The following is a 24,849-nucleotide window of genomic DNA, read 5'->3' on the forward strand; positions in this document are numbered from 1 at the left end:
CCCCAAATTGACTCTAATGTACATACTCCCTACAATTATGTCCCAATAATCATGTTCCCCCTAAATCCATACATTGAAATCTTAACCCCAAAATGGATGGTATTAGAAGGCAGGGCTCTTGGGATGTGATTAGGTCCTGAGGGCAGAGCGCCCTTATAAATACACTCCAAGTCCTCTCTGTGTGTAAGACAGAGAGAAAAGACAGCCAGCTATGAGCCAGGGAGTGGGCCCTCCCCGAAGACAGTGACTCTGAGAGCAACTTGCCCTTGGGCTTCCCAGCCTCCCAGGGAGAGAAATAAATAAATGTCTTTTGTTTATAAGCCATCTAGTCAATGGTATTGGTTATAGGAGCCCAAACTGATTACGGTACACACCTATAGGAACTGTGGCACAAAGAAGATAAGGAGGTGACTGCCTCAGCCACGGGCCACTCAGGGCCGTCCCAGGGTGACATCGAATCCGAGGAATACCTAGGTGAGGACAGGAGTAAACCCCTGCCTAATCGCCGCCTGTGGTTTCCAGTACAGGGATCCCAGGTCACAGCCAACGGCAGTTCCCACCGGGACCTGAGGAAGGAACCCCGACCTACCATGGAGTTTTTCACGCTCTGCAGCAGGCGCTCGTGCTGCTCGGCGATGGCCAGCGCGGCAGAGTGCACCTTCTGGTAGATGGCCTCCCCGTCTCGCGTCTGGAAGATAAACAGCCCCTCGCCAGTCTCACACATCCTGTGGAAACAAGAACAGAGCTTCTGAGAGCCCCACCCCAGGAGCTAGGCACCAGAGCCTCGGACGCACCAGGAGACCAGACCCATGGATGTTGCATGAGGGGAGGACACTCATGCCCATCTGCTAAACAGAGTGAGTGAGAACCCACATTTCCAACGAGCTGCTATTACTACAGGCAGGAACCCATCTCTCTTGGCTAACATGTTGATTTTTTTTCTCAAGAAACAAAGCAGAAAGTTAATAAAATAAAAAAGGCCATTTCTTGATTTTTAGCATAATCCTTGTACTCTACTTTCCTGTTGTCAAAGCAGGAAACCTGCGGGACTGCTTTCCCCTTCAGTCCAGGAATCAGACCCTTCGGCATCCCCACTGCCCAGCTCAGAAGTGAACTAAGGGTTTCATGACTCCCAGGCTCAGTTCTAACTTCCCTTACAGACGATGCCTTAAGGATGCCTTCACTTCCAAAGTCAGAGACCCAATCTGACTCCAGCTTCCACTCAAAGTGAGGAGTCAAATGCAGCTGAAAGTTTTGTTGGGGATCATGGTGGTGCTGCATTAACGTGGTCAACAGAAGAGCAGGTCCCCCAGGGAAGCTCTGTGGTCTGATGGTTAGTGTTAATGACTCAGAGGAAGGTCATCTCCGCCTCAGACTGTTACACCAGAAATGAAGTCCACTCACAAGGGAGACTGGCACACACAGGTAGGCAAGAAGTTAATAAAGGTGTTTTAATTGTTAAGTATACTTTAGTGTGTGTGTGTGTGTGTGTGTACATACATGATATGTAGAATTACCAATATATTTAATTAATCTAAATATTTCTAAAGGACGTGGGCAAAATTACATGCAAGGATATTTTTAAAGTTCTGATTTTGATCTATACATCTATCGGCAGTAAACAAAGACGTTGCTTTTGTTTGTTTATTTTAAAGACCTTAATTATTCAAAGACACAATGCCACTCCCTCCATCTCAGAATCTCCTGCTGAAAAACTGAATCCTGGCTTGAGGGCCGAGTTTCGCTCACATCTGAAGAAAACAACATGGAAATCAAGCACATTTCCATCCAAACGGCTGTTAATTACTTTATCTAGCCCAGTCTATGCAATTAATGCAATAAAAATAGGAAGATTTCTCCCTATCTAATTTCCCACAGTTGGCCTGATACCATGACCATATGGCAATTTTCAGCACATATAGCACAGTGTACGTAATCCGTCAAAACCTGCCTCGCTTGGATTTCACTGATATGGGCTAGGTGAGAAGAAGGAAAAGAATAAACGGTGGCTCTTTCAGGAAGCTAATATAAAGAACTACCTCAGGGGGCTGATTGTGTGATTTTAATTATTAAGTCATGCCAATCCAATGAGGAATGAAAACTAAGAACTGATGTGTTTCAGTCATGTTGCAGCTCTTCCCAGAAGACTCCCTCACTGCCTAGTGCTCACTGCCCTTCCCTCCTCATTGATGCCATCAGACAAATGTGACACCTAATTGTGCAAGGTCTTCATTTTTCACAGCTCCTTTTCCCATCAAATAGGAACTATCATTCCCGAAGAAGAGGAAGTAGCCTCAGTCAATTCTTTAAGAGGAAGAAGTGGCCTTTGGCTTCCCCTATGACCAATGTTGTTGTTTACTTACTTATGTATATGTCAATCTTGGCTCTAAAAAGAATGAAGATACCTGTTACCTAGAAATAGTGGTAGTTTATTGCTTAATATCAAATTCTGTTTCTCAAACTTGGCAATCCAGTTGCTCTTAAAGTTCTTGTGACTGCAACCACAGTAATAAGAGTAGCTTAGATTAGGAGCCAGTATATTTACCTCGCTATTTATGCATCTTCAATTATAACATGCTGATGTTTTCTCCTCTATTTTATCTTAACACAGCTGGTGAAATGCTCCATCTATATTATGACCTGCTCGTTGGCAAGACCTCCTCTTTGGCAATCCCTCTTTCATCCAATGTCTACTTTTGCTCAACATAATGAATCTACAACCTTCCCTTAAGGACATCTGCATCTCTAAATAATTATTGTGATAGAAAACTAGTGAAATCACAACCATTGGAGCATTAAGTATTCTTTAAAGTACAGCAACAATAGACCACCTGCCTCCACCAGAGTATCTGGAAGACACACACCTCACAAACATGCACACTCACACAAACACACACACACACAATGCACACACCACCTGCCACGTACAGTAAGGACCAGGGCTCACAATCTCAGATCCAATCAGGTTTACACCAGGTGAACAGATGCAGAGCTCAGACGCACTTCAATGTAGAGCAGGTGGAGTGGCTCCTGAACAGCAGCCCCAACCAGCCCTAGTCACATGGGGACATAGGAGCCCAATGGGGCCACAGCTTCTGATTATCGGGAAGCCAGAGCACCTGATTTCTATGAGAAACAACCTGAATTTTTAATGTTAGCAACTTATTCCTTTTTTTAAGCTTGGGGAGAGTAGGGGCACTGCCCCTATTAACCTGATCTGCCAGGAGGCCAGCAATTTGCTCTGAAGAGCTCTCCACAGAACAGCAGTGAGGCCTGGGTTTGAGCTGTCAGGGCTTTCGTCCACCCTGTTCACAGGCACGTGTCCTTCGATGGGACAGTGAGACCCAGTAAGGTGATATGAATGAAATGGTCCTTCAGATGCTCTTCCATCCGTCTCTGTTAACCTCAGCCCATGAGTTCTTTTATGTCTCTCTCTCCCTCCAGATAGATTCGGTGCTGTTTCATAAGCAGCTTTAAATCCATTAAAATCCTTACTACACGCCTTTGTCAAAACAATACAATGCGCAAACGCCCCAAGGCAAATAAAAGGGAAATAGAGGGAAAAAAGAAAAGAAGAAAGGGGAGGAAGTAGAAAGAACACACACCAAGGGGGCTAATGGCCTTATGTGGCCTTACGCCTGCGGCTCATCTCCAAGAAACAGCCCAGAACGAAGATGCTCTAATGGCTCCAGCCAGACAGCACTGCGAACACACTTCACTGAAGGCCCAACTTGAGAAACCGGCCTCCTTTCTCTTACCCACTGACTTTTCCCACGGACACCGTGCCAGCAGTGCTCCTTCCTGTGGCCCCACACTAACAGAGAGCAGGGATGGAAACCCAGAGGAGGTGAAGTGATGAGTTTAAGTTTGCCATCTCCTGTGTCCTTTCTGAAGATAGGGATTCAGATAGAAGAATAGCGTAGCCATGTCAATGCACTTCGAGTTTTTAATTTCCCAATAATTACTTTGCCTGAATGATATGCCTGTCACTCTAAACCATGGTTTGTGCAACTGGCCAAGAAGAAAAACAAGAGCACCGAAAAACAGTGAGAAGTTCATTCACCTGTGCCCAGAAGTACCACCAGTACCACAGCAACGCAGCAAGAGGGGTGGGACTTGGGCTCCGGGTCGCCTTGCTGGGATGGCCCTCACCTGCTCCATGACCTGGTGCCCGTCATCTAACCTCCCTCAGCCTGCATTTCTTTTGGAAAGTAAATATAATGACAGTCACTGTCACCCAGTTTTACTGAAAGTACCAGCTATGGCATTTAGGGTACACAGAGCAAATTTTCAATTAGATGCCCTTCCATCATTGCACTGAAGTGTGAGGGCCATGCAGACAGCTCTGTCCTGACTTTGCAGCTCTCCCGCCAGTGCCTAGACTGGGTGTGGCCTCCATATTTGGTGCTCAATAAAGAACCGTATAATGCATTGTGAAGGAGAGGCCGTGCTAGAGAACGCATAACTAGGGACTTAACCCAGCCCCATGGGCAAGGCTTCTGAAACAGGTGCTGTTTCATAAGCAGCTTTAAATCCATTAAAATCCATTAAATGACTTCGCTCTGAACGCCTTGAGAGGGCAAATCCAGTGATTCCCACCCGGTGGGGAGGGAGGGATGGAGAGCCCCGTGCCTGGCTGCGGTGTACTGAGCGTGAGTGTTGGGAGGCCACAGTCTTCACTATTCCGCAGTCGCCACCTGAACGCAATGGTCCCCAAGGGCACTGAAGGCCCAACTTGAGAAACCCCTTCTCTTTGCCAATCACATTTCACAGCATCATCTTTTACTTTTTTCAATATTTTTTAAAAATTTATTTTAGAGAGAGAAGAAAGAAGAGGGAAAGAGATAGAAACATCAATGATGAGAGAGAAACATCAATCAGCTGCCTCTTGCACGCACTCTCCCCCCACCCCAACCCACCACTGGAGATTGAGCCTGCAACCCAGGATGTGCCCTGACTGGGAATCGAACGGGCGACCTCTTGGTGCATAAGACAACGTCCAACCCACTGAGACACACTGGCTGGGCTCAACATCCTTTATTAGAAAAATACAAATGGATTGAAATTATATAAACCAAAACGAATGATCTCATGCCAGGCAGTGTTAATAAGAAAACTGGTGAAATCAGTAAGCCAATCAGTTCCATGTTTCCTTACTTTATAGATGGATTCATATGCATGAGTGTGTATGTTTGTTGAATATGTAGCTGTGTGTCTAGAACAGTGGTCGGCAAACTCATTAGTCAACAGAGCCAAATATCAACAGTACAATGATTGAAATTTCTTTTGAGAGCTAAATTTTTTAAATTTAAACTATATAGGTAGGTACATTGTTATTAACTTAATTTGGGTACTCCTAAACTGGCCTTTGCTAAAGACGTCCTCAATCTGATTGAGGTATGTTCGCTAAGCTCGACCCCTTCCAACTCCCCCATCCACACTCGTCTTGTATACTTGTTTCGTCTATCTCTTTTCGTTCATCCTCTCTATATGTCCAAACCATCTCAACATACCTTTCTCAGTCCTCGACACTACATCTTCTTTCACTCCACAACGTTCCCTAAAATTAACTTAATAAACTTTACTTAAAGTTTTAAGTCAACTTCTCACTGTACATGCTCGCCGGCATGTGGTATTTGTGGAAGAGCCACATTCCAGGGGCCAAAGAGCCGCGGTTTGCTGACCACTGGTCTAGAATATTTGGACACTGCTAAAAGCAGGCTGAATCTTATACTCAACATGTATGTAGAGGATACTCTTCTCTCCACCCCTGCAAAAGCAGTTTACTAACTCAACGTTGAATTTTACATTTGTAATTACATATTATAATTGAAGGAATCAGTACTTGTCAGGCGAACATACGGCAAATCATAATAGTGGCTGTGATGGGTACAAACAAAGGTAAAGACACAGCTTTTACAGGTGAAGGGGCTGAGAAGTACAGACTGGCCGCTACCAATAGTCACGGGATGCAGAGTACAGCACAGGTATAGTCAACAATATCGTATCGACTATGCATGGTGCCAGGAGGGTACGGGACTTATGGGGGGATCACTGTGTAAATCATATGATTGTTTACCACTATGCATACACCTGAAGCTAATGAGAAATAATATTAAATGTCAACTGTCATTGAAAAATAAAATTAATAAAAGCAACATGGCTTTTTCTTTACGGTGGTGACAATTTACTTGGTTAGACAAAATCTACATATGTGAATGATTCGAGAATAATATGGCGGCATGAGCCATGTCGGTCAAAGGGGCGATAAGAAAGGAAAGGCACAGCTGGGGAGAGAGGTGGGCACCCCATTCCCTGCAGCTTTAGCTGCTTCTCAGGGTCATGAACACCTCCCTTTTGCTTGCCCGGGGTTCTAGCCACATAGGAACACTATGACTTAGGGTGGGGCTTTGGGTCTCGTGGTATTAGTGGGACTGAGATCAATCAACCACTTGGGCAACCAATAAATCAATCATGCATGCGTGCCATGGAGCCCCCAGAAACATCCTGAGTTCTGTGGCCTGGGAGATCACAGTCATACTGAGGGGAGGAGGGCCACGCTGCCCTGACTCACAGGGAGAAGATGGTGGAAGCTCCTGCCTGCTACTTCCCTGGGCTCCATTGCCCCGCCCGCTCCCGCCCTCCCCCCCCCGCCCCCCACACACACGCTTCTTCCCTCGGCAGATGTCATCTGTGTCCTTCGCTGTAATAAACTTTAACCCTGAGTTTCACAGCTTTCCGTGAGTCACTTTAGCACATTATTCAATCTCGGGACTTGCAATTGGCGTCAGAGGTGAGGAAGGTCCCCTGCAAACTCTGCAGTTGTCCAACTCGCAGACCCAGTGGCTACCCATCTGACTAAGACTAAAAGCGGACAAACCTTTACAAGGGCCTCAAGCCCCACACAGTCTGACAGAGCACCTTTACCACACATTGCCCCCCCCCCCCCCGCCCCCGCTCATTCTGCTCTGAGCACAGTGCACACACAGGCACACTCCCCTCAGCACCTTCCCCAGCCCCCTCCTCTGGCTGGGATGTTCTTCCCCCCATCCCCCCATGGCTCACTCTCTTCCCTCTTCTAGGTCTTATCGTCCCTGACTCAGCAAAGCCAGCCCTGCTCATCCTATTGCAAACTGCACGCTCCTTTGGCACTTCCTCTCAATCAACTTTATTTTTCGCTGTGCGACTCACCCAATCTAACATCCATTTCACATTTTTAAATGGTTTGTGTTGTCTTCCTCTTTTCTAGAGAGTGAGTTTCAAAATGACAACGCCTCAGTTTTACTCACTGCCCCATCCCCAGGCCTGGAACCACACCCGGCCATCAGGATGCGCTCAGTGAATGTCTGAGGGAAGAAGGGATGCCTCGCTTTTGCTAGACGTTTCTGGAACTCTGAGGTACCATCACATATAAAGTGGTCCCACACACAGGAGGGAGCCATCGCCTACTGTGAGATGGCCACACCATAAAGCAGGTACAGGTACATGAAAAGATGCCCAACATCACTCATCAGCAGCGACATCAAACCACTTCACACGGGGAGGATGGCTACTAGCAACAGACGAGAAGTAACAGCGCTGGCAGAGACGGAGAAAAGGAAACCCCTGTGCACTGTTGGTGGGAATAGTAATTGGTGCAGCCACTGAGGAAAGCATATGGAGGTCCTTCAAAAAAAAATTAAAAATAGAACTACCTCTTGATCCAGCAATCCTACTTCTGGGTATCTATCCAAAGGATATAAAAACACTATCTCAAAGAGCTATTTGAACCCCCATGTTCATGGCAGCATTATTTACAATGGTCAGGCCTGGGAAACACCCTGTGTCCACCGGAGGGAGGATGGTAAAGAAAATGTGGCACAGGGAATGTTACTCAGCCATAAAGAAGGAAGGAAAGGCTGCCATTTGTCACAGCGTGGATGGAACTCGAGGCCACTATGGCAGGTGAAGTACGGCGGACAGAGACAGATGGACACTGAATGATCTCACTGAACGTGGGTCTAAAAACTCTCACCTTACGGAAACAGAGGGTAGAATGTGGTTACCAGGGGCTGGGGCTGGGGGGGATGGGGAGATGTTGGTCAAAGGTACAAACTTCCGGTTAGGAGATGAGTAAGTTCTGGGGCTATAATGGAAAATATGGTCACCATCGTTTAAAAAGACTGTATTATATATTTGAAAGTTGCTGAGAGTAAATCTTAAATGTTCTCACCACAGAAAAAGGTAATTCCTTGAGGTGGCGAAGGTATTCACTGACCTTATTATAGCTATCATTTTGCAATATATGCAATTAATCAAATTACACTGTACATCTTAAACTTAAACAATATTATGTCACTTAAATCTCAATAAATCTGGAAAAAGTAGATACATAATACACATTAAAATAAACTTCTGAAAGATGGCCTCCAGACCGGATGCACTGCTGGGTGTCTAATTTTCCCCAAAGGTCCTAAGAGAGTCACCGTTTCCTTTAGGGGTTCATGTGCTGTGATAACAGGAGCTCGGGGGACCCAGCTAAGCCTACAATGGTGGCCTTGGGGTCCGACTTCACACCCCACACCCAATAGCATCTGGCAGAGAGCAGGCACACGATGATGAGACCCTATGAATGATGGTCATTAACAAGGTTATTCTGTGAGTAGAGGGAATTCTTCCTCATATTCATTTGTAATACACGTGTGCCACTTTATAATTAAAACTAGAGGCCCAGTGCATGAATTAGTGCGCCGGTGGGGTCTCTCAGCCTGACCTGTGCCCTCTCCCAATCCTGGACCCCTCGGGGGATGTCGGACTGCCAGCCTTTGGGGATTGGGCCAAAACCAGCAATCTGACATCCCCCAAGGATGTAGTAGTGCACAAGTGTCAGGCAGCCAGAGAGGAGCCGGAGCCTGGGCGGGGTGCTGTGCCGCTGACACAGAAGCGGGAGAGGCTTGCACTGCCTCAGCTGTGGTCGCCAGCCATGAGCCTGGTGGCGCTCCCACTGGGGGAGTGCACTGACCACCATGGGGCAGCTCCTGTGTTGAGTTTCTGCCCCCTGGTGCTCAGTGCATAACAAAGCAACTAGTCGATAGGTCATTTGGTCGACCGGCTGTAACAGTCCCTTAGGCTTTTATATAGATAGATTATTTTGGGATAGGTAATATCCTAGAACAAATGGTATACCTGGTGCAATAGCAGGTTCTGCTTTCTTTGCAACAGAAGTGATTTTACTTCTGAGCAAGCCTGTGCATGAGATCAAGTTCACCTCCATTCAAGTCCATCTCGGCAGCATAGTGGGGAGAGTGGGCACTTGCCATTTGTTAATTTGCTTTCAATCTCTTAACAAGAATGAGGATATGCTCTATAAAATATTCAGAAATCAGAGACAATTAATAGCTTAGAATCAAGACGAATAGAGAACATTCAAAGATTTCTCCCAGAATAATTGTCTTTTCAGCTGCAATTTCACCGACGAGAAGGGGAAACAATTTTCTTTTCCAATGAAAAGTCCTTTCACCAATTGGACTTGTGTTTAGAGTGATATACACAGGAATTAGATTATTTCTTTTCCAAGGTTGTTTGGATGTCTTTCCATCCAAAACAAGCTTTTTCACAAAGGTGTGCTCTCCATGTAAGGAAAAGCACCTGTGAGTGCGATGTCGCTCTTCTTCGCATATTGTTGGCATGCCCAGATGTTCCCTTAAAACAATGTCGAAAGCTCCAGAGAGTCTCCAGCTGGGACAGAGAGTGCTCGAGCGAGCGTGGTAATTGTTCAGTGCTGCCTTCGCCAAGTGTCACCTGAGCAGCTCTCCCTCTGGGGGTGCTAAACCCCGAGATCATTCCCGGCAGTGGGGAGGCGAGGTGGGCCGAGGGAGCTCGCTACATGAACAGGGCACCCGTGGGCACCTGCCACCTCGCTTTGAACAATAAACACTTCAGAATGGCTCCACGGGGGATGGCGCGCAGTCAGCACTTCACGTCAGCTGGATCTTCCCGCAAACATTGGAGCCCCTGCCACCCCAGGGCTTCTCTGAGGTCCCAGGGCTTCCAGGTGGAAAGAGACAAACAAAAAAGACGAGAGAAACCTCTCAGAACAGAAGCAAGCTGTGCCTCAGTCTCCCAGATTATATACTAGATGTTCTTGCTCTCCAGGGGCAACTGATTCTGCAACTGCACTTTACTAAAAAGTGTATGTGTCAACTCTGAATTTCTTCAAGGGAAAAAACTGAGATATGGTCAGCTTTGCTTGGGGGGAGAATGGGGGCCAGGGAGAGAAATAGCATCTGAAAAACCCTATGGCCTGTAGTCACACCACTGCTGCCCGGGAGAGGTGAACAATCCTCGCTGTATGAGCCTGCACTCCAAACCAAACGGACAAAGAGAGGACAAAGAGAAGCTTCCAGAAGTGAAGTAAACTAAGAAAATGTATACGTTAGTGTATCTCAGGGGCTGGCTGTAGGCGGATGCCCTCTCTCCCTCAACCCTGAGAAGTCAATTAAGAATGAGACTTCCTCCGTGGAAGGAGGCTTGGCTTGGGTGGTGAACACACAATACATACACAGGTGATGTGTCATACAATTGCACACCTGAAACCTATGTAATTTTATTAACCAATGTCACCCCAATAAATCCAATTTTAAAAAGAAAGAAAAAAAAGAGCTAGGCTAACTGCCCACAGGATGGTAATACTTAGCCTTTTTAGAAATGGACAGGGTTTGGAAGAAGATCTGAGTGTGACTCCTGAATATTCTACTGGACCAGTCACGCAGATGCCTACCTTTTAAGATGGGAACAGCGCCCTGCCCAGGTAGTTGGTTAGAGCGTCATCCCGATACATCAGGTTGGCAGTTCGATCCTCAGTCAGGGCACAGACAAGTATCAACCAATGAATGCAAAAATAAGTGAAAAAGTGAAACAACAAATCATTCTCTCCCTCTCTCTCTCTCTTCCTCTTTCTAAATCAATAAATAAAAATTTAAACAATAACAGCCCCTAGTTTATATAATCACTGAGTAGCTTAAAGGAGCCTGTATTTGCAAAATGCTCAGTACAGTGACTTCCATGTAGTAAGGACTCAGTAAATACTAGTGATTGTTGTCAGTGGTGGATACCCCTGCAAGAGCAGTTTCTCAGTCAAATAACTGGACCTGATAGCTCTCTGTGTTGAGGACTGTCGGTGAGTGAGGGGTTAGCAGCATCTCTGGCCCCTCTGCCCACCAAGTGCCCCTGCCAGAGTTGTGGCAGGCACCAATGTCTCCAGACCTTGTCGACTGTCCCTGGGAGCCATCCCCCGGTGAGAACCAGTGTTCTGTACCTCAGCACCACTCTGAGTGACGCTGCTAACTGCAGTCGGTCACTTCACCCACTTGCGTTGAGCAATTATTAAAAGTTGTATTGGACACGTTGTCAGTGTTTTTTTAAAATCTCACATCCATTCCCCTCAGATGACATCAGTACCCCTTCCTGGCCTGGGAGGACCACCCCATTCAATTCACACCCTGTGGGCTTTGCATACAGTGCTCCCTGCGGGGCCTGACACCTTGTGAATGTAATGGTCAGCATAGGGCAGGAATAACAGTATCTCTTCTATAGGCTGATGGTGTGCGGTCAGCCCACAGCTCCTAGCAGCCACCAGGTGGAGCCAGAGGGAAGCCATCCTAGAAGAAACAAGGCTGAGAGATGACACCTAGGGTGGTCATTGACACTGAATGCAGCCAAGCCTGAAGTCATCCCTACTCCTTGGGCTTTGGGCTATGCAAGCCAATGAATTTCTTTCCTGCTCTTGTCAGTTTGGGTTGATACAACTGCCTACTCGGTGCCGGCCTTAAGACACGTGTTTGTCCATGTAGCTTTACCAATCTCCATGGCAATCTTGTGAATATGTGTTACATTATACCCATGTCCCAGGTGGCCAATGGAAGCTCAGGAAGTTAGATGACTCACTCCAGTTCCCACAGCCAGTATGCAGTAGAATTATAATTTAATTCGTTTTGTCCGACTCCCAGTCCAGTTTATCACACGTGCCCACGGTCCGTCTTGGTGGGTGGAATGGGGCCACTGTACAGGATGAACACTCAGCTCCATCCACAGAGGCTGACGAGGAGCAGAAGTCTGCCCAAGGCCATTCCCTGTGCTCCCAGCAGACATAGTGTAAAGTCTTGGCGGAAGCATGTTGGGCATGTGAAAGCGACTCGCCTCGAGGGACTTAACTCCTATTCATTTAGTGCAGGGAGACAGGGAGGAAATTATGTTACTTAACATGAAACTGCCTTGTTTTGAACACATCCAAAAATAGCCAAGGAAAAAATTATCTTCACTAATAAAGCAAGGCAGATATGAAACCTTCACGCTTGGGGGGACCAGGGATGATCTCATTATCCAGAGCATCTTGGACTATAAAAATTCATCTTCATTTGAGTTTCAGGCAAAATATAAAACAGTAATAGTACCTTGTGCTTAACACTGTCTGCATCCTGCAAAGCCAGTCCTACCCCCAGGGGAATTGTAATAAAATATCAGAGCTGCTACTTAGAGAAGCCCAGCACCTTCTAGGCCATCTGCATGCACCTCTGCTTTCACCCTGCAAGGAAGTTACTCCTTGGATAAACTTACAGGGGAAGGTGAACTCTCTGCCCAAGGTCAACAGCTCATAAAGACCAGAGATTAGCATCCAGGTCTCTCTGACTCCTGAGCCAGGGTCCCTTACCAACACCATGCTGGCTGAGAAGCGAGTAAGATCCCAAGAACACAAACCCAATACTTGTCCTTCATCTCCCGTTTGCACAGCCTCGCCAGCATGGCATGAATAAGAATGCTGCTCAAGATCACAGGCATCCGAAACCCCTGCACTATATGAGACTCAAGACTCCGTGGAAGGAGTTGTGGGTATTATAACCACCTACATGCTGGAGTTCCTGGAGGAAATACCCAAAAGGTCAGACCATAATGAAACCAAGGACATAGGGTAAAACTCTTTCATTTTCCAAGAGAGCGCTTCATAGCTTTCCATTAAAGGTCACTGGGTAATTGTGAAATGTATGTCTCCAATACATCCACACTTGTACCCACCACTTCTTCCACCTGAACTATTTCAGTATCTCACCACTTCTTCACCTGTGCCCTGCATCCCGTTGTTTACGAAAGAGGAACATGATTTCACACACACGCGCGTGCGCGCGCGCACACACACACACACACACACACACACACCTGCTTAAAAACAGCTCTGGTTTCTGCACGACTTAGAAGAAATATAAGTCTTTAGAATAATCTTAGAACCTTAGAAATTCAACCAGATTTCAATCTGAATAAATTAACATTGAGGAAGGTATGAGGAGCAGTAAAACCTAGAACATTAAGATAATTTCAAAAAGAAGTTTCAAATACTCACGAGATACTATGAAAGTTTGCTAAGGTTTCAAAAGCTTCAGAAATTATGATAAAAAGCCATACACTTTTCCTATTCCTGTTTCCTACAGACAGTGAATCAAAGAACAGCTGAGACATATTCGTGTTAAAATCAGTGCTGCCCGAGATGGGCCCCAAATGTCCCAATGGATGCAGAATTCTCCCGTGCGCCAATGTAAGTAACAGCGGGGAGGGTATGGGCTTATGGCCAATAGAAACATCTATTATAAAACATGTTACACCTTGATTTCACTGGTTAGGATGAGTACATAGGTAACATCTGAGACCCAAACAGGAAAATACACCCACCTTCCCAAACAAATTCTTAATTTCCTATATAGAGGTTTTCCCATGAGGAAATTCTGGCAAAGGAAGAACATTGCTCTGAAGATTAAAGTTTTATTTTCTAAGGTGAGGACCTTAGAAAACTGGGAGATTCACTAGCTTGTTTATAGCATTTCAATACCGTAGGTGAAATTGTGCTCCACCTGACAGGCCCTTTCAGAACTTGAAAATAAATGGACCGAGAAGAGCAGTATGGGAGAGAGGGATCTTACAACTTTCTAGAATGGTTGTAGGAGCACCGAATTGATCCTATTTCTGAAAAGCAATTTTTAAATACTTGGGCTTTGTTTGGAATGAACTAACAGAGCAACTTGAGTGGAGCATTACTGTCACAGACTCGGGTGGATCAGGGTCTCGGGTGGTCAGAAATTATGTGTTTACTCTCCTTATCTCAAATATATCTCTGTCCACTCTGACGCACCATTTTTGATGTTGTTGTTTGTTTTTAGTTACATTTGTATGTTTTATTTTGTCTCCCTTTTTATTTTATTTTAAATTTTTAACACAATTTTTTTTAGGTCATAAGATGTTTCCAACTTTAATGCAATGCCAGGCCATATTCAGAAGGACTTGTGTCTTAAAATTCAATCATTCACAATTCTAACTTGTAAAACTGCATGCAGTGTGTCAAAAATAGAGCCTACATTTGATGGAGGAAAGGTGGGGAGAAGGAAAAGGAGCACTGATGAGACTGATATCTTTGTAGCTAATGATCAACCCAAACGCTAGGGCGCCATGATCTCTCTCCCCAATGAACTTGCAACAGGGAAAGCGGGAGAGAGCTCCTGGGTATTGCAAGGGGCACGTTTTAGAATCAGCCTCCTCCGGGACCAGTGCCCTGCACTGCGCTGCGAGCAGAGCAGGTGGAACTCACCAGCTGCAGCTTCAAAAGGTGCCCACCCCTCGCCTGGCTAAGGGGCCGGTCAGCTCAGAGGAGGAAACATAAATAGAATAACAACAGGGAGGCTTTCCAGATCCAAGGAGCGTGACCAGTGAAGGACACATTTGGACCTAGTTCAACTTCAGGCTGTGGTATGAAGTCAAACTGTGCAATGAAAATTCATATCATATTCATAGAACATAGAATTGTCCCTGGAAAAGAAGCCATGTTTAATATATGAGAGTTTTGCCACACACCCCCTACTGGTATGGTCTATGCAGTCCCTAAGGGGTGGTGCAAGGTGGGTCTCGTACGAAACCCAGGCCTCGGAGGACGTGCACCTGGGGAAAAAACATGGAAAAGCAATGAGCGCACTCACCTCCCTGCCTCAAAAGTGAACCAAGCAGCATCTCGCCCGTACCGCCGCAGGGCGCTTAGCGGCCAAGAGATGAGTTTGACTCTGGGATTCTGGACGTCCCAAAGGCAGATGTGCTCATATGTAATCTGCAAGGCACATTCGCCATGTACATCTAAGTTAGGAGATGGCATCAAATACACATTGAATCTCTCTGGGAGAAAAACAAAAGGTTAGTCTAAAATCCCCAGGAATAAAACAGCAAAGACATTGTAGGAACAAAGAGGCATTTCAACATCATTCAGGCTCACTGTCTAGCTTTTGACTGAATACTCAGGGAGATAAATCTTTCTCATCCGTTAACAGTCCCAGAAAATGATTTTCAAAATGAAGACCATGTTAAATCACATAATAATGATACAATCTGGCTGACAGCATACACTAAACACTATTTAAATGAGCAAAGAGCGGTTTTTTAATTTTTTAATTTGCATAATAAAAAAATGTGTAGGCCAATAAAAGACCAAAGTGATGAAACCATTAAAAACATTTTCCCCTGCCAAGCACATATTCATTACGCCCACACTTTTGTGTTCACAAAAGATGCAGGTGCGAAATAACTGTCGACTTATCATTTTTCTAACTAGAATAAAACGGTATCCCAAACTGTTTGAATAAAACTCAACACGAACACCGTGCACTTCACAGACCAGGAGTTTGGGAAGATGTCAATGGCTATATCTGAACTAGTTTTAATAGTGAGCTGTATTCAGCCAAATACTGGAAAGAAATATTCATTTGCTTGCTGGGGTGACTATAAAAATTTAAGATTACTTTAAATACAGCTCTTGACTTATTACTGCAACCAAATTTTCATCTCTACAGGCACAATCATAGTATTTCTATTATATTTTAGAAAATTCGTTAATTTAAGAATTTACTGAGTCAAAAATCTTTAAGTGAAATCTGAACATCTCTATAGCAAATACATTTTCACCTACTCATCACTGTTGATTGCATATATCTGACAAAACAGAGTGGCACTAATAGTATTGATGCCATTCTAAGTTAATTATTTTATAGTAAAGATGTCATTAGGATTTTCATATATTTTAGTTGAATTTAGTAAGTAGGAGCGTCAAGACTGTGAAATATATTAATGCATCTTTTATTGAAGTTTTCTAAGTTATTCAAACTCCCTCTAACCAAATATTTGCTGGAACAAGTAAGCAAGACTGTCATCATTGATTAGAAAGTAAGAGAGACCATCACCAGTGTATTTGCTTAAAGGTCCTTTTATAACTACCTTGCTTGAGAATGACAACAGCAAATATTGGTGAGAGGGACCATTTCTATCACAATTCCTTGCAGTCATGCAAATTAATATTGTAAAGTGCCTTAAAAGACCTAGCTGTTTCATAATCATCCATAGTACTTATCTACCAGAGAATGTATTCTCATTCCCATTTGATAGAAGAGGAAACGGAGGCATGGGACATTGGTACAGGAAAGGTCACTCCCAGTTACAGCCCACTCTTGCATTCAGCCCATAGTGCCATCAGGATGCAGCCTCACAAATATAATGTGTGAGAAATAAGTGCTGACCGGAGCACCCTGAATTTTACACAACCACAGCCTGTCATGCTTCCTCTCTGTGTTTGGGTCCACGTGCACCTGCCTGTGAGGCGCAGCGGGTGGGGCCTCGCAGCCCGGGCGTATCCTGACTTAGTGACCACAGAAGGAGCCTGGGCCTGCTGCATGGCCCTGGCACGTGACCACTCTCTGCAGCTCAGCTTCCTAGTCTATGAGAGGTGCCTTCGAATTGGCCAGCACTTCCAGGTCCCCGGCAATAATGCTTCCACGGGGGAGGATTAGGGCAGATAACGGTGCCTCCCAAGTAGTCCTAGGCTGTGACTGTGTCCTGAAGACACAGTCCCCGTCAGAAGGGAGGATGTACTTTATGGATAGTGGAGTGTGCGCCCACAGAAGGGGTCAGCCCCATTCCGCCTCTGCCCTGTGCCTGGTTGAGCCAGGTGACCCACGGCCTCTGGGTTGTAACATAGCCTCATAACTCAATGCAGTGGGCTAACGCAGAGCTCTGGGACCCAATCTGCCTATCACAGGCTCAGCCATTTGGAGACAAAGAAATGATTCTCACCTCCAGGCTCACACTGTAAACCAACATCGATTTTTTTTTTTTTTTTTTTTTTTTTTTTTTTTTTGCTGAAGTGTCATGAATATTTTGGTCATTATTACTTGTAATGACTTATTCCTAGGTTGAATGTTGAGCTCAAAGAGTTGGCTCAAGTGTTTCCGTAGAAAGGAAAAAAAGAAAAAAAATCACATATTTAGGTGGGTTTAAACTTGACGAAGTATTTGTAAAGTTCAAGTTCTATTAAAAAACATTGGAAGGCTTTCAATAAAAGTGAAAAAGGCAAGGCACAAATCCATGTCACTGTTTGCCTGGACATTCTAAATACAGGACCAAAAATAGTCCGGAATCAAACACTAGCTATTGGAACTGGAGCAAGATCTTTAGCTCTTCTAAGCTTCAGTTTCCTCGCCTATAAAATGGGAAAGTAATAGGACCTATGTCACAGGGCTGCCGGGAAAACCAAATAATTGAATCCACCTTCCATAGAAACAGGCACAAAGCAGGCTCCCCCCAATTGCTAGCTGGTGTTATTAATGTAGATATATTCATACTATGCATCGAAAACATATTAAGAAAAGAAATACACTAACATATTAACACAGGTTTTAGGTGAAATAAAAGGTTATTTTGCTTCTATATACATTTTTTATAATTCTAACAAGTTTACATAATGAAGATATGTTATGTTTTATTATACGGGGACAAAACAGTCCTAGAAAAGAGCAAAGCAGAGAATGTTCTGTACGTACCACTCTGCTCTCTCTCAACCCCAGTCGCCAGCAGGTCGGGCTCCCCGAGGCTGATGTCGTTGATCCGTGTCCCCACGCACTCCATCTGGAGCACCTTGCACCACTCATCAGCCTCGAGATCTGCGGGAATGCCCAAGAGGAACCGTGAGCCCAGCGCCCACTGGCCAGCTGGAAGCAGCCCGCCCTGCCGCACCAACCTGATTCACAAGCAAAGGTCTTGGAGGTGTCGTCATTGAAATAAATCCCGATGGCGTGCTTCTTGGTGCTCTTGGGCAACCGAGCTACATTCTTCACATTGTTGAGTTCTGTCACCTGGAAAATGGGCAATCACAAGTTGGATCACACCCCTCAAACAGTGCCTCCCATCAACAACCCCCAACCAAGGGCAGACACAGGGAGGAGCATGAACACAGCGTGACGGTGTCATCAAAGCTCAGACTCACTCCAGTGTCATCCTTAGCACAGAGCAAGGAAGGCGAACATGTTACCTTCATTTTCCAAATGTTCTGAGGTATGTTATGTGGCAAGACTCTCCTTCCTAGAGGTAGGAAGCTAGTTTTAGTCTTTTTTATACTAGTACCCCCCAAAGACTCCACCTTCTCCACAGTTCTCATGTCCATCTCCATCACTGGGGACAGCCACTCCGAGTGGAAGCGTCTTAAACCCAGGGACCCCCGAGGAAGGAGAAGGAAAGCTGGCCCAGTGCATACTGAATGATCCCACTCTTTGCCATCCAGAGATGGAGCATCCGGACTCCCAAAACGCTCTCCACTCAGGTTCAAGTCCTCTGTCCGGCACAGAAAGCTGGTGTGTGAAACGTTTCCACTCTTTCTGACCTCCTGGCTTCTCTCTGACCTCCTAGCTTCTCCCTCTGAACTCCTAGCTTCTCCCTCTGACCTCCTAGCTTCTCTCTCTGACCTCCTAGCTTCTCTCTCTGAACACCTAGCTTGTCCCTCTGACCCCAGAGCTTCTCTTTCTGGCCTCCTAGCTTCTCTCTCTGAACTAGCTTCTCCCTCTGAACTCCTAGCTTCTCCCTCTGACCTCCTAGCTTCTCAGTGGCAGTGAAAATGCTGAGAGCTGGGAACACTGCACTGGTACCCCTGGCTGCTGTCAGCAGGAAAAGCTCTCCCGTTGCACACTCTCTCTCCTGCCTCTCCCCCATGATTCCTCCTCCCTGTAACACATTTGTAAGCCCCTCCCCTTCTTGTGTTTCCAAATGGCTGTCCCTGCTGGGATCTGTCCAGGCCCTCTGCTGCCTTCCAGGGGTGTGAGCATTGAGCCCCGCCTAAGAGGAGGTTTACATGGCTTCAGAGTGGAGTATTTACAAGATAAACAACTCTTCCCCACTGACAAGGGTAACCCCCTTCCTTTACCTCCTTTGTGTTACACAAAAGAATGTGCTCTCATCAACCTTGCCTTCAGTCCTGTGCACCATTTCTCCCAACTGTTACTCAAAATTCAATAAATGTCTGGCTCAAGAAGTAGGTGGGGAGAGAAAGAAATACCCCCATAAAGCATGCTAATCTGATTATTTCATTCCTCTACTTCTGTGCCTCCACTGGCTCTCTCCATAGTATAAATGCAGATGTCTTCGTATGAAATATCATAAAAGTTGCTCTGGACCAAATGTTTGTGCCTCCCCATGATTCTTATGTCAAATCCTCCCCTCCCCACCCCACCCTGCCAAGGTGCTGGTCTTAGGAGGTGGGGCCTTTGGGAAGTGCTTAGGTCTTGAGGGCGGAGGCCTCATGAATAGGGTTAGTTAGTGTCTTTATAAACCAGACCCCAGAGCGCTCCCTGGTCCCTTCTGCCAAGTGAGGACACAGCAAGGACATGTCCATGAGCCAGAAAGCGAGTTCTCGCCAGAGAGTGTATCTGGCAGAGCCTGGACCTTGCACTTCTCAGCCTCCAGAGCTGTGAGAAAGACACGTCTGTGCTGACAAGCCCCCCAGTGCATGGCGTTCTGTCACAACAGCCCAAACTGAGGAGGACACCAGCGTCCCCCAAAGTCCGCCAGACCAGTCTCTTCAGTGGCTAAACGCTACCTGTCTTATTTTCCAAAGACACCAAGTTGCTTAGAGTTTACCAGATGGAACCTGCTTCTATTTGGTTCCTTTTTGTGCCGCTGCCCCACTACAAGCCACTACCATCCTCCCAACTACTTGTCTGTCTCTCCACTCCCATCGTAACCTCATTAATTCACTGTGAACCCAGCATCTGGATGGTCTTTTCAAAATACAAGTCCGATTCAAGCATTTCTGTGCATAGAACACTTCAATGACTTCCCATGGCACATGGGACAAAGGCCCAAATCCCCCGAATGACCAAGACCCTCTGTGACCTTCCTCATAGTCATCTCCCCAGCCTCCTTTCTGACACCTTCGCCATGTGTCCTTGTCCCAGCCACCCTAGTCTCTCTTTAGTTCTGAGAAGAGACCTGATTCTCGTGGCAGAGCCTTCCCCACTCTGTCCTAACTTTGCTCCCATTCATCCTTAACTCTCAGTTACCTGCAGAGCCCTAAAGGACAACCCCACCCCATTCCCATCCCATCAGAGTCTCAGGACTCTACCATCCAATGACATCTTTGTCCTCACGCCCTCTGATGGCCACATGGGTGATGGTTTAGTGCCTGGCTTGCCTGTGGAGGGTCAGGACAGCACGTATCTGCTCACCACTATGTCCCCTGAATCTAACTCAGAGCCTGCCACACAATGGAAACTCCGTCAGCACACGTGGACTTGAACAAAAGGACAAGCCACCCACAGGGTGCCTCTCCAGAGCGGATGCCCCCTCTCCGGCCTCTTCTTTCCAGGGAAATGTTACTTCTCCGCTTCCCCTGGGAAACCTGCCCTGACCTTAGTGGGAATTATTGCTCCCCTCTTGCTGCTCCCATGCACGCTGCATGAAGCTGTATCTGTTACTCCAGCTCCCAGCTAGACACTAGTCACCTATCAATGACTTTCTGATGGACTCCATCAATGAAGAACAGTCACTTGAGAGTCAACATTTATAAAGCCTGGCACTGTGCTTAGACTATTCTTACATGGGATGTCTCCTTTTATTGTCACCAAAATCCTATGAGGCAGCTATTATCCTCAGTATTTTCAAAATCAAGAAACTGCAGCTGAGAAAGGTCAAAGTCATGTGCCCAAGCTCACAGCTAAGGACCCAAGTTTGGAATGAGGCAAACCACCCCTGAACCCTGTGCTCCTCAGCTGCCTGGATGGATGCTAATGACTAGCTCTAAGCTTGCAGCACAGAATCCATCTCCTCCTGGAGGGCCTCTTTCTTTTCCCAGGGCACAGGGATAAGTGTGACGTGAGTGCCCCAGGCTGTGTTCTGACCCGCCACCAAGTCATTATAAAAGAGCAGTCTACCCTGGCCTGAAACACAGCAATGACTCTGACATGTGTCGTTTCATTACACACGCAGTAAGGGCAAAGAGGAAGGAATAAGTCACCCAAAGAGTCAGGAAATGCAGGGAGAACTGCATGAGTCAAAACACAATTACCCATTCTGGAAATGGTTTTAGATAATAACCACCCAACACCCCCGCTCAGGGGACGTGAGTGAGTGTTCGCAGACCTGACAGGGTTCCATTTCATTTGTGGAAGGCTATTCAAGTCCTAAAGCAGCAGCTCTGTCCCTAAATCAGAGCTACATCTCAGTGAGTATGTGCATGCACAAACCCACCACCCCACCCACACACACACACACGCGCGCGCACACACGCACACAAGTGCACATGCACACGCGCGCGCACACACACGCACACGCGCACACACGCACACACACACACGCACACACGCACACAAGTGCACATGCACACTCCTTGCTTTAAAAAAAAAATTGCCATCTACCGCAACCCATGTATCTTCCTCAAAATACATGGTAAAGTGATAATTACGAGAAATAACATTTGCAGATATATTTACCTCACATAAAACTTTTATAAGGTATATTTAATGCCACTGTCACTGCATTTTGTAAAGGAGAAAACCAAGACAGGACGTATTTTTTAATATTCCTTTAACAAAGAAACAATTTGCTCCTAAAGAATCACTTTTAAAGCAAACACAGATTTTGATAGGGTCTCAGGGTCTCATTGAATATGGCTCCTCCATGACTAGCGGACCCTCATTGCACCCAGGACCAGGGACAGGCACAGTAACTCAACTCACCGGCCATTTGAAGTTCTTGTCTTTTCCTTATGTCTCAGATCAACCAGAAGTTATTTCCTGCCAAACTCAAAACTTGTTAGGAAAACTCCCCGTTGAGCCTCTGCAGTTATAGGTTTTTATGTTGTCGTTTTTAAAAATATATTTTATTGATTTTTACAGAAAGGAAGGGAGAGGGATAGAGATTTAGAAACATCAATGAGAGAGAAGCATCGATCACCTGCCTCCTGCACACCTCCCACTGGGGATGTGCCCGCAACCAAGGTACATGCCCTTGACTGGAATCGAATCTGGGACCCTTCAGTCCGCAGACCAACGCTCTATCCACTGAGCCAAACCGGTTAGGGCTGTAGTTATAGTTTTAATTTTCGCTCACAGCACAAGAGCAAGACGCACCATAAGCTCTACCTGTAGTATGATGTCTGTCATACAGATTCACAACTAAAACATAACAGCATCTAACCACCATTGTTGTAGGACCACATCCCCTCAAGAACCTCCTTGCATTCATTCATTCATTCACTCATTCATTCATCACAAATGTAAATCCATGGTTAAAAACAAAACAGAACACAACAACAATCCAATGGGCCTAATTGTCATGGCCTCCAAAGCAACTCTCATTTGCTTGGCACAAGCATGACACTAGATTTCAATAGAAACTTGGTAATGATTTGGTTCCCACATGATGTCCCAAAGGTCACTTCTGCACAGGGCCATTTGCTTGTTGTCTCTTTTCTTGCGGGTTTGTTTGATTTTTTTTTTTTTTTTTTGCCTTTTTTGTCCATTTCACAAATGCATTTTCTAAGAAAGGCAATAAAGACAAATTTCAAGCCTCATGACCAAAATCTAAAATGTCTGAGAATTATGATTTAAGAGAAAAAAGAAAGGTTCCAAGATAGGTCTTAAGTGAGATCTGGTTACAAATGTTCACTACTAGCAGGTGAGTTCTTGCATTTAGCAGAAAACAAAGTCATTTGGTTATTAAAAATGGTATGTAGATAGGAGTTTAAATACCAGTATTTACCCTGCCTTTTCATATGATCTCCATGCTAAAACCATAGCAGACCAAGTTAGAGAAGCAAAATAACCTCTGTGACTTCCTGAGCTGCTAGTAGCTGGTTACTTTTTCAAATACATCTGTGACCCCTCAATGTGTAACTTTCCTTTTTCTTTTCCAAGATATATTTAAGTTTACTGAATCCAGCTATGTGATCAAACAATACCAGAAACATCTGTATGGCTTACTGAAAATGTCAATATTAGGACCTTTGAAATACTTGATTTCCTCGAGAAATTGAGTGTGTACTTTCTAAAACCCAGATCAGCTTCAGGCTTAATCTAATTTTGTACATCCTGGGGCCAACACAATCCTTGGACTAATTGAAAATTCATAGAAGACAGCGGCTCTTTGAAAAATCCGCTGATAAAAAGATAATGAACACTACTAGATAGGAAGGTCTGTGATGCAAAAGGTATGTTTCAGAGCATGGAGGCAGGAAACGATTAGGTAAGGATAAGACTTGGCAAGACTGATTCTCTCCAGAATTTGGAGCTATTTCAAGTCAGACCAAAGGCAAATTCTGCAGCTCACAGCAACCTTCCTTTCCTTTTCTAGACTGAAATACTTGTTCACAGGCATCCATTTCTTCTCAGCCCTGGTGACTCTTTCCTGATGAGCGTGGGCTTGGTCAAGCAACTTGCTTTGGCCCACAGAATGGGAGCTGCCATGCCATGTTCGTGGAGATGTGGCTGATGTATATAGAACTAGGTCAGATCCTCTCCTCCTGAGCATCACCCCTCCACCTCACCAATGCTTCCCTCCCTTTCTTCCTGGGTCTCTGAATGTATGGACAGATGGATCAGGACATTGACATTTTAGGAATTATTTCAGTTTTCTTTATTCTTTCTAGTTCATTTATGCTTCATTTTTTTTTTTTAAACAAAAACTTGGATGTGTGTGTTTTTTCTCCCTTCTGCTTGTTGCTCCAGGAATTTTGTGTTCATTACTTTATTTTCCAAAATTTTATTTTGAAGAGTTTCAAACACAGAAGAGCTGAAAGAACAATACTGTCCCACACCATTTTCCAGGGGGACTTGTGTGGATTGTGGTGTCCAGAGGGGCCTGGAACCAGTCCCTGAGGGACAACCATACAACATACACCAAGCACCCAGAATGGAAAATTATTAACATTTTACCACCTTTCTTTTATGAGCTTTATCTCTCTATGCACATAAATATGTGGTGCCTGTGTGAGTGCCCATGCACACACGCATCCACACTTGGTTTTGGCCGAACTATCTGCAAGAAAATTGCTGGCACAGACACACGTCATCCCTACAACTTTCGCAAATATTTCTTACAAATAACAAGGTTCTTACACATCATCTCAATGTCATTGTGACAAGGAAATAAGCAAGAATTCCTTATGTCTTCTAATTGCCATCTCATATTCAAAATCCCTGAAAGTCCCCAAAAGTCTTTTAGAGCTGTGCCCAGACCTGTCCACCACCAGCCCATGCCGGGTCCAAGGACGCTGCTGTGTGCATTGTCTCTTCTTATATTGAGCCGCTCTTAATTTAGAAGAGTCCTGGCATTTTGCAAATGGTACTACCATTTTGAGAAAATCCTGTCAGTGAAATGTTCCATGTTCTAACTGTGTTTGCTTGTCCTCAGTGCCCTTAATTTTTCTATCCCCTGTACTTCTTCTGAAATGGAAGTTACATTGAAAGGCTTGATGAGATTTCAGATAACATTTTTGTTAAGAATGCTATGCAAGGGCCTGGTCGGTGCTGC

At 45.4% G+C, this 24,849-nt stretch overlaps 1 protein-coding gene across 4 annotated transcripts in view; it reads right to left on the reverse strand.

The window, feature by feature from the left end:
- Positions 1–24,849, reverse strand: part of DOK5 (docking protein 5) — a 135,739-nt gene that overhangs the window by 28,459 nt on the left and 82,431 nt on the right. For all 4 annotated transcript variants that reach the window (XM_070421390.1, XM_070421393.1, XM_070421389.1 and 1 more), the window contains exons 3-6: positions 18,071–18,185; positions 17,874–17,993; positions 14,994–15,183; positions 590–725 (exon numbers count right to left, since the gene is read on the reverse strand). In XM_070421390.1, the coding sequence (XP_070277491.1) occupies positions 590–725; positions 14,994–15,183; positions 17,874–17,958 (411 nt within the window). In that variant the 5' untranslated portion in view covers positions 17,959–17,993; positions 18,071–18,185. The remainder of the gene's footprint in view (positions 1–589; positions 726–14,993; positions 15,184–17,873; positions 17,994–18,070; positions 18,186–24,849) is intronic.

The sequence above is a fragment of the Myotis yumanensis genome, unplaced genomic scaffold (genome assembly GCF_028538775.1).
Source record: "Myotis yumanensis isolate MYYU_CA2020_CCGP unplaced genomic scaffold, mMyoYum1.0.hap1 SCAF_7, whole genome shotgun sequence".
Taxonomy (NCBI): Eukaryota; Metazoa; Chordata; class Mammalia; order Chiroptera; family Vespertilionidae; genus Myotis; species Myotis yumanensis.